This window comes from Neolamprologus multifasciatus, chromosome 7, assembly GCF_963576455.1.
Source record: "Neolamprologus multifasciatus chromosome 7, fNeoMul1.2, whole genome shotgun sequence".
Taxonomy (NCBI): Eukaryota; Metazoa; Chordata; class Actinopteri; order Cichliformes; family Cichlidae; genus Neolamprologus; species Neolamprologus multifasciatus.
In genome coordinates this window covers 40,898,560-40,909,473 of record NC_140445.1, presented here as the reverse complement: position 1 = coordinate 40,909,473, position 10,914 = coordinate 40,898,560, and the positions used below count along the sequence as shown (strand labels likewise).

At 41.4% G+C, this 10,914-nt stretch overlaps 1 protein-coding gene across 1 annotated transcript in view; it reads left to right on the top strand.

The window, feature by feature from the left end:
* The first annotated feature begins 2,495 nt into the window (after window positions 1-2,495).
* The window catches only part of mapk8ip1a (mitogen-activated protein kinase 8 interacting protein 1a), a 40,924-nt gene continuing 32,505 nt past the window's right edge, over window positions 2,496-10,914 (top strand). Inside the window, exons 1-2 of the mRNA XM_085167431.1 lie at window positions 2,496-2,670; window positions 9,742-9,814. Coding sequence (XP_085023557.1) covers window positions 2,599-2,670; window positions 9,742-9,814 — 145 coding nt within the window. The 5' untranslated portion in view covers window positions 2,496-2,598. The remainder of the gene's footprint in view (window positions 2,671-9,741; window positions 9,815-10,914) is intronic.

The window sequence follows — 10,914 nt, the reverse complement described above, 5'->3', positions numbered from 1 at the left end:
ACAATGAGTCGTCTCTTCCAGGGTGCCAGTCAGGTTTCTCTCCCTGACATATAAACCTAGTTTGTTTTGCAAACCATACACAAAGGAAGCTCGAGCACTTTAAGACCTGACACCTTAAACATCAAAAGAAAACCAGCCCAGTATACTTTGTGAACACCAAGCAATATATTAAACGCTGCAATTGCACGTAACAGTTCCCAAAACACCCATCTACCAAAATATGTAGTTAGTAATTCTTCTTCCAATTGATTAAACTCTTCATAATGATAACCTTTTTAATTTACCAGGTTTAGCTATAGGGAAGCCTTACAGGACCGAGCTGCAGACCATCTTCCTGGACTGTGCCTGGAAAATAATCCTGAAAACCGCAGCGGTTTTCTCCTTGGTGTTTTACAAACACAAGGTAAGCTAGCACGGGAACTCACTGAACGAGGTGGCCAAGTGTTGACCGTGATGCGTTGCAACAAACTGACCATTTCTACTCTGATCTCTCTCGCACTTCATTCTGTGTGTTGGTCCATATGAAAAGGAGTGATTGGCTGGTTTCATTTTTGGGGGTTGGGCAGTTCAGACTCGTTGCATAGTGAATGTAAAAGAACACAGTTTTTAAAATCAGCTTTTTTCACTAGCCATCACTCAACAAATTATAGCTTTGTTACTTTGTGGGTTACATGATGCTCAAAATTATTATTAGTTCTTGTTTTTAGTACTTTGTACTATGTTTATTTGTTGTGTGTTGTGTCTGTATTGAGAGTGTGCATGTAAGGATGCATAACTCATGCCTGCAGAACAGGTGCAAATAGAGCAACCTGAACATGAACCAAATCTCCCTGTCCTCTTTTTCTCGTCCCGAACATGCACCAAACGCCTTCTTGGCACTTTCCCTCAGCACTACAGCTATATTTTCCCAGTCATCTGGTAATACTTCCTTACCACTGAGAATCTGGCTCAACTTCTGGAATTCTGTGTTACATTCGTCCCTCTTCATCTTCAACCATTCATTGCTGCCTAGTCATATTCTTCCCTGCCACCACCTTACAGCCTCCTGTTCCTTTTGCACCATCAGCATTAGATGTAGTTCACCTGTGTGCTCCTTCCTCCACTCTTATATTCTGTTTCCCCATCTGTTTGAAGTATGTGTTCACCTCAGCTTTAACACCATACCACTCGGTTTCCTTCACCTACATGTTAACCCCAATCACCCCAGGGGACACATCTACCACTTCATCCAGCTTACTCCAGAATTCCTTTTTCATATCTGACATCCAATCTGTTAGGCATACTTATTGATAACAATTAACAATATCTCTTTTCCAGCTTCAAATTCATGATCCTGTCAGACACAACACTATTTAGATACTTCTTTTTCAAGAATACCCCTACTCCTTTTCTCTTCATAGAACAGTTGAATCCACCTCCAATGTTTCCAGCCTTGCTTTTCTTTCAACTGGTCTTCTGCACACACAGTATATCTACCTTGCGTCTACATTTAGAGTCCCTACTCTCACATCCACAATCTCACACCCCTCCTTCTCTCTTGCTGCCTCCTAACACGCTTTTCCCTCTTCTTTTCCTTTGCTCCAGCCAACAGTACATGATTGGGCAAAATGGTAAATAAAACTTATTTGTCTAAGGATTAACATTCATCTGTCAATTTATTTGGATCAGCATATGAGGTTGATGTGGATTATGGTAAAACCACCAAAAAGTAGTTATGGAGATGACTTTCCAAGTGTTTTATAATAAAATGAATAATCTGTATACTGTTATTTACATGATCCTTGCTCTGGCCTTGGTTTTAGTCACTGACTACTGTGAATAATGTGAAAAGGCTTGTTCGCGATGTTCACTGAATAACTAACTGATTTGTGGACTGTTGTTTTATTTAAAAAAAATTTTTTTTTTTTTTAAATCTGTGTGTTTCACTAACTGGTTCTCAGTTTACTGGCTGATCTTTTCTTCAGCTGTGTTGTAGGCTGACTGTCTGGTTTGCTGACTGGGCTATTTCCTTTGTTTGAATTTTCATATTACTGTCTAATCTTATTTTACTGGGTCACAAGCACATATGCATGCTCACAACATCACAATGTCTATTAGCCTCAAATCAGAAACCACCACAGGCAGATCAGTTGATGATGTCATGTTTTTCCCTGATTGGCTGGTACAGAACTCCCCCTCCTCCTTGCATCTCTGTTCTTTTCCTCCTCCTCTTTCAGTCCTCATTCACTCCATCACTACCCAACACCACCCACTTCTCTTCCTCCTTCTGTCTCCTCTCGTCTCCATTTCCACATCATCAGGAAGATAACTGTGATGATGATGATTATGATAATCTGACGCTGTGGATGCCGAATGATCACGCAAGAAAGGACTGAAAGAGATGTGCCCTGAGGCTGAGCTCAGCGCTGATCGATGCTGAGAAGACTAAAGGAAAATAACGGAAAGAGAGGGAGGTAGAAGAGGTTGGAGGGTGGGGTGGGGGGGTGGGGGGTCTGTCTGAACAGCAGTGCGAACATTGGCTTAATAAAAGAGAAGAGGAGGGGGAGGGAGGGAGAAAGGAAGCTGTTATTTGTCAAGGGGGGATCCGTCTATGCTGTCATGGACAAATATCGACCAAAGAGACCAACTACCTTGGCCCTGTTCCCACAGCTGCCACAAGCCGGCACCCAGGTAGGAGGCCTGTTTTTAAAAGGAGCTGTGGGATGCTGTGGAAAGTGTGTGTCATGGTTGGATTGTGTATTTGGAATGAGACATCTGAGGCATCCAGCTGAATAACCGTATTTCTGTGCGTTTCCGGGGAGGATCCAGTCCTGAGGATGAGACAGCACTGGCTTGTTGTGTATCTGTGTATATTTTGTGTTTATGCGTGTGCTGGCACATAGTCAAATGCTGTAGATTCCTGTTTATTGATTGTTGTTGTTTTTTTCACAAATTCTCCACACATGCTTTTATTTAGACAGGCGGTCCTGATAAATCAATCTGTATCATGGCAGCTGAACGGCTAGGGGTTGGGTTAGCTGGGGGATTTGCTCAAGGACACTTGGAAAAGCAGTTTTGTTGTTGTTGTTTTTTTACCATCCTATTAAATATATACTTAATATAGGTCTACTGCACTGCCTTGCCAACCTTGAATACCTTAACTAACTTCTGGACATTTGATTAAAATTACACCAGAATAGTCTAGTCTATAGGATGGTAGCTAACACCCCTTCAGTGTTATCCCTTCTTTCTGTCATTGCATCTTCCTTAGCTTTGTTGAGTTACTTATGAGTCAACACATTCATATAGGTTATTTAAATTATATATATATATAATGTCATGTACAATCAAGTAAATTTACAGGGGCTGCTTTCTCACTCTCCTTGTGTTTTTCTGAGCAAACTCTTTACAGTAGTGACCTGAGATTTTACACAATTCCTTTTGAAAAACATACCTTTACCTTCTCAGGTAAATCTGAAATGGTCTGGTGGAAAGTATTTAATAAATCGGTATAAAGTAATTCTTATGTGCTTAGATTGCCTTTAAATTGCATGCTTTCAGAAGTTATTAAACTATAGATAAGTATATTTTGCTTGTAAACACTAACTTTCAGACAGCTTGTCTATTTGTAAGATTTCAAATTGTAAAATAAAACAGTTAAAAGCTAAATCAAGCTAAAACCACCTAACTAACATTTAACTAGTATGCTTTTTTTGTGTTCAACTAATACATTTTTACATTTTACATTATTTTTTACATCTCCTGTGGGCTCACCACCCACAGAATGTGCCATAAGTGTCCAGTGCCAGTGAGTATGTCAGCAGTCAAAATTGTCCCTGGCAGTCCAATTCCTGACTACTAAAACTAGCTCTTGGTACATGAAACATCACCTCTTTGGTGGAAAAGAAGCCCCAGCTAGTGCCTGACGTTGAGGAGATGGACCTCAATGCCTGGCATAACTCTGGAACCAGTCTTGCTGAGAGGAACTGAACTCTGTTCCAATCTGGAGTTACCCTCAGTGAATGGCGGTATGAAGGGGTAAGACAAGCAAGACAAGTTCTAGAAATTCTGTATATAAAAACTGTAAAAAGAATTAGTGAAAAGGGCAGCCCTGGTGGAGTCCAACAGCCATCTGAAAGAAGTTCAACATGCTGCCATCATCAGGAACCAACCTCTCATTATGATTATACAGGGACTGAATTGCCTCGTCCAGTCCTCCACAACCAGGATGAAAACTGCATTGTTCATCCTGAATCTAAGGTTCAACTAAAAAAAAGGCCCCTCCTCTATAGTACCCTTGCCTAGAGTGCTGTGACAAAGTGTTTGCCCCCTTTCCCGATTTCCTATTTTTGTGTGTGTTTGTCACACTCAAATGTTTTGGAGCATTAAACAAATTTAAATATTAGACAAAGATAACACAAGTAAACAACAAATTGCAGTTTCTAAATGAAGGGCTTCGCTATTAAGGGGGGAAAAAAATCCAAACCTATATGTGTGAAAAATGTTTTGGAAGGTGTGCGTCCCATTACATCTGCCATACAAATAACATAGCATTTCAGAAAAATAACATGATACCAACAGTAAAATATGGTGATGGTAGTGTGATGGTCTGGAGCTGTTTTGCTGCCTCATGACCTGGAAGACTTGCTGTGGTAAATGGAACCATAAATTCTGCTGTCTACCAAAACATCCTGAAGAAGAATGTCCGGCCATCTGTTCTTGACCTCAACCTGAAGAACACTTGGGTCCTGCAGCAGGATAATGATCCAAAACACACCAGAAAGTCAAACTCTGAATGGCTTAAGACAAACAAAATGAAGACTTTGGAGTTGCCCAGCCTAAGTTCTGACCTGAATCCGATTGAGATGCTGTGGGATGACCTTAAATAGGCAAGTTCATACTCGAAAACCCTCCAGTGTGGCTGAATTACAACAATTCTGCAAAGATACATGGGTTAAAATTCCTCCACAGTGCAGTAAAAGACTGATTGCTAGTTTTTGCAAATGCTTGATTGCAGTTGTTGCCACTAAGGGTTGTTCAACCAGTTATTAAGCCAATCCAGAGGCACTTCCCCAGACCTCCACACAATGTTGCAGAGATGTGTCAGCCAGGACAGCCCTACAATATCCAGGAACTCCAAGAACTCTCTGCGAATCTCGTCTACTTTAGGGGCCCTGCAACTGAGCGGTTGTCTAAGTAAATGAGTGACCTAACAGCTAGTGGTAGAACAGTCATTCCTCTCACCCCCAGAGTTTACCTCTATCACAGAAGATGTGACTGAGGGATTTAAGAGATCTGTGAAACTGTTCCTTCCACTGCCTGACTATAGTCTCAGTTGAGGTCAGCAGAGTCCCACTACAGCTGTGTGCAGTGTGAGTAGAGCACTGCTTCCCCCTCCAGTCACCTGATGGTTTGCCAGAATTGCTTTGAGGCTGGCCAAAAGTATTTTTCCATGGTCTCACTGAACTCCTCCCACAACCAGTTTTTGCATCAGCCACTGACAGAGCCACACTTTGCTTGGCCTGCAAAATGTAGAAATATTTGATGGTGCAGTTTCTACATGTTATGATTTTCCAGACCTTTACTTCAAGAAATTTTCTCTAACTGCATAGATCGATGCTATTGATCAAAAACAAAACATAAACATTTGAGCTGCCAAATACACATTCTCCTTTCCATTACTGCATGTTTGTGTCTGTTTGCGTCATCAGGAGGTCACCTGATGACAAAGACGGAAAATGTTATGGATTAACATTGTTAATGTTAAGGTCATTTGTGTCACTTTGTGTCACTTTGTGTCACTTACTGGCAATTGAGTGTCTGTGGTTGTCTTTTAATATCTATGGTAATTTTTTTCTATTTTGGGAATTATTTTCGGTGTCTGTCATTATCTTATACAATTGTGGTTGTTTTGTATCTCTTTTTGTTTGGTACCTCACTGACAGGGTAGTGTATTTCAATGCTATACATGAAAATAACATGTATATAATGTATATTGTAGTCTGGTACAATGCCCTTAAAGTATATTCTTCACTAGACTTTGTATTTGTTATTGATAAAGGGTTTCCAGTGTAGGTTTGTAAGCTCCTCAGTCTGAAACAGCAAAATCTTGAGTCTCTAAAGCCGTTTTGTGCTGTTTTGTTATTAATGTGCTGAGAACAGTATATTCTGCACCACAAATGCACAAGAATAAAAAACACCTCTTGTCCCAACTATATTAAATATGAGTGATATAGATTCTCTATGGACAGAATATATTACATGTGCAAATGTCAGGGTTCTGGGTCTTTGTCCCAGCCTTTTGAGTTTATTTTGCATTTAATTCTTTCTTTGTATTGTAATGATTTAAGTTTCATACAATTTACACTTGAGTTTAGTCCTTTTCATCTCTCTAAGTTTATTATAATTTCTGGTTGTCTATTAGGTACCCTTTGTGCCTTTGCCCTCGCCCTCTGTGTTTCTTAGTCATGTCGCTGTGTTTTGTCGCCTGAGCCTGTCTTGTTCACATGTCTGTTTCTTTCCTGTGTTTTTGTTTGTTTCTCAGTGTGTTTCCTGTCTTATTTTGACAGTTTCTCGTCCTGTGTTCAGTGTGTTTGGTTTTGCCTCCCCTGTGATGTCACGTCTAATTTATTTCTGCTGTGTTCCCATGCGTTTCCACTTCCCTTGTCACCTTTCAGTATACAGTGGGGCAAAAAAGTATTTAGTCAGCCACCGATTGTGCAAGTTCCCCCACTTAAAATGATGACAGAGGTCAGTAATTTGCACCAGAGGTACACTTCAACTGTGAGAGACAGAATGTGAAAAAAAAAATCCATGAATTCACATGGTAGGATTTGTAAAGAATTTATTCGTAAATCAGGGTGGAAAATAAGTATTTGGTCACCTCAAACAAGGAAAATCCCTGGCTCTCACAGACCTGTAACGTCTTCTGTATGAAGCTTTTCTGTCCCCCACTCGTTACCTGTATGAATGGCACCTGTTTGACCTCATCATCTGTATAAAAGACACCTGTCCACAGCCTCAACCAGTCAGACTCCAAACTCTGCCATGGCCAAGACCAAAGAGCTTTCGAAGGACACCAGGAAAAGAATTGTAGACCTGCACCAGACTGGGAAGAGTGAATCTACAATAGGCAAGCAGCTTGGTGTGAAAAAATCAACTGTGGGAGCAATCATCAGAAAATGGAAGACATACAAGACCACTGATAATCTCCCTCGATCTGGGGCTCCACGCAAGATCTCATCCCGTGGGGTCAAAATGATCATGAGAACGGTGAGCAAAGATCCCAGAACCACACGGGGGGACCTGGTGAATGACCTGCAGAGAGCTGGGACCAAAGTAACAAAGGTCACCATCAGTAACACACTACAACGGCAGGGAATCAAATCCCGCAGTGCCAGACGTGTTCCGCTGCTGAAGCCAGTGCATGTCCAGGCCCGTCTGAAGTTTGCCAGAGAGCACATGGATGATACAGCAGACGATTGGGAGAATGTCATGTGGTCAGATGAAACCAAAGTAGAACTTTTTGGTATAAACTCAACTCGTCGTGTTTGGAGGAAGAAGAATACTGAGTTGCATCCCAAGAACACCATACCTACTGTGAAGCATGGGGGTGGAAACATCATGCTATGGGGCTGTTTTTCTGCCAAGGGGACAGGACGACTGATCCGTGTTAAGGACAGAATGAGTGGGGCCAAGTATCGTGAGATTTTGAGCCAAAACCTCCTTCCATCAGTGAGAACTTTGAAGATGAAACGAGGCTGGGTCTTCCAACATGACAATGATCCAAAACACACCGCCCGGGCAACAAAGGAGTGGCTCCGTAAGAAGCATTTGAAAGTCCTGGAGTGGCCTAGCCAGTCTCCAGACCTCAACCCCATAGAAAATCTGTGGCGGGAGTTGAAAGTCCGTGTTGCTCGGCGACAGCCCCAAAACATCACTGCTCTTGAGAAGATCTGCATGGAGGAATGGGCCAAAATACCAGCTACTGTGTGTGCAAACCTGGTAAAGACCTATAGTAAACGTTTGACCTCTGTTATTGCCAACAAAGGTTATGTTACAAAGTATTGAGTTGTATTTTTGTTATTGACCAAATACTTATTTTCCACCCTGATTTACGAATAAATTCTTTACAAATCCTACCATGTGAATTCATGGATTTTTTTTTTTCACATTCTGTCTCTCACAGTTGAAGTGTACCTCTGGTGCAAATTACTGACCTCTGTCATCATTTTAAGTGGGGGAACTTGCACAATCGGTGGCTGACTAAATACTTTTTTGCCCCACTGTATATATTGTCTCCGTCTTATTCAGCCCTTTGTCAGAAAATCTGTCAATCCTCTTTCTTATCTTCATGTTTCCAAGTCATCGAGGTCTCACTTTTTTCCTCTCTTATGTTGAACTCCCCTACTTTTTTGTTCAGTTTGAAAATTTAGTAGTTGTATCTTGTACTGCCAGGATTTTGTACCTGGGTTTAAATTGAGTCACGGTCATTTTCATAGACATATAGAGGTGCTCATTGTTGATCCTTGAACATTATTTAGTTTTGATTTTGTTCATTGGGCCTCACAGTTGTGCGTGGACCCAAACAATGTCAAGATCAGACCTAGGAAATCTTTCCCAGGGACCATTTGAGGCCAGGAAGTGGAAGAATCTGTTCTTTCAGGGCCACATCTGCTTAGAGATAAACCAAATGCATCTGGAAAGGCCCAGCATTTACTCATGCATTTTTGCTTTCCACTTTTTTTTAAAAAAGAAAAGAGTTTTTAAACAATTTTTTCCTTATTTTATTCTCACTTTCTCCATCTTACCTGTCTTTTTCTCAGCTTTCTCTGGTCGAGTCATCTGTATCTCTCCCTTTTTTTTCTACATGTATCACTATCTTTCTTTTACTTTTCTGCTATTTTTTCTGCATTGACTGGCTTAGTGGTGCCTTGTGGGCTTGCTTAACTCACATCCAGTTGGTCTGTGCATTCCCTTATCCACTAAACCCCTACCGTAAAGACTACAAAAGCACCACCAGTTAAAATAAATGCGCCTCGTCAGGTTTTAAATCATAACCTTCAGTTTTGGCTCTAGATCCAAGTCCATATGTGACAGTTTCTAAACCCAGACCCAGACCACAGTCTGCCTGTTGGTGACCTCTGATCCAGGGACTCCACTGTGTTATTTGCAGTGCGTACTGCCTGGAATGCACAGACTTGATTAGCTCAGTGATGACTTGTGGGATTGCTTAACTCACGTCCACTTAGACCATTCATTGACGACCAGTTAAAATTGAAGCTTCACGTCGGCTTTTAAATAATAACCTTCTGTTTTGGCTGTGGCTCCAGGTCCATATGGGGCAGCTTCTGGGTCCGGATACAGACCCCGGTCCACCTGTTGGTGACCTCTGGTGTATATTATAAAAAAATAAAGACAAGTTAGGAGTGTGGATCAGAGGTTACCCTGATTACCCTCTCAAGGTGACCTGGCATTGCTCTGTCCTCTGGAGCAGATCCGAAGCACCTTTGAGTGTGAGGTCATTTAGAGGGCTGGTCAGTGAGGGATTGGCATACCTTTTCGTGATGATGAGGCTAGATTGCCACACACTTCCTCATCAGTCCTCCTACCTCTTCCTGGCATTGCTGTCATTAGAGACTTTGGGCCTAGTTATGTACCTAATGTGATAGAAATAAGATTTCACACATTTTGTGTTAGTAATCCAGTCATTTGTTGATTGTTGGTCTTATTCTGCTGCTCTGTTTCATACTTTCTTTTCAGGACTCCATCAATAACAATTCTTTAGGCAAGGCCAGCTGGAAAGACTCCCACTCTTCCTCCCCACATATCACAGGTATGAAAACTCAACACAGGTTCAAAATACAAACTTATAGTAGTTCTTAAGATCCCTCAGATTATTACAGTATAATGCAAAATAGTGTATTTGATGATTTAGAACAGAGCAGGATAAATCACACAGTGCTCTCATATACAAATCTTAAACCGTAACTAACATAGATTTCATGGCCGATAACTTTTTACAACTAGTGGGTGACTGCAATATTTTACTTTCATTTGGCTATTTCTAGGTTTAGGGCAGGGCATAGGTCAGCAAACTTTATTTTATTTCTTTATTTTCTAATTCGCTATCTAATTCAAACCCAGGAAGCAGACTGTGGGTGGTTTCGTGCTTAGTTTGTCTTTTTACAGTTAATACAGAGAATTCCAGAGATTGAGCTGCTGGCCGTTAGCACGTGATTAATCAACCACTAGCAGTGATGTCTGTGAAAATGTAGTTGGAGGAGGCCTGTGAAAGGCTGAGGGGCTGCTTCGAGACCACAGACTGGGATGTACTCTGCAGTCCACATGGGGAAGACACTGATGGTCTGACGCAGCTAGTGTTGGGAAGGTTACTTTTAAAATGTATTCCATTACAGATTACAGAATACATGCCCCAAAATGTATTCTGTAACGTATTCCGTTACGTTACTCAATGAGAGTAACGTATTCTGAATACTTTGGATTACTTAATATATTATCATGCTGTTTACAACTACATGAATGTACTATTGCTGTGATTTATTACTGTTACTGAAGGTCCACGGCTCCGAACCGTAGTAAAGGGACCTCTGGCTAATACGGTGGGTTCTGTGTCGGCTCGTAGCCGAAAACTAGCTTTAGTTTGTTGTCTGGGTCAACTTTGCTAGCGAGAGACAGAGAGAGGCGTTGAAAGGCTGCTCCAAAGGAACTTATTGTTTCGGAGGAAAACACGAACACGGTGTACAGTCGAGTTTTAATAGCTTACTTAAAACTGGGCTCGTCAGGCACTCTTCTTGGCTGCAGTGGTTATTATTATATTTACATGCTTCCAGCTCCCGTTTTTGCTCGATGACAGCTCCTACTTTCCCTTTTTCTCCCTCCCTCGCTCACAGACACATAAGGGGTATGACAGTC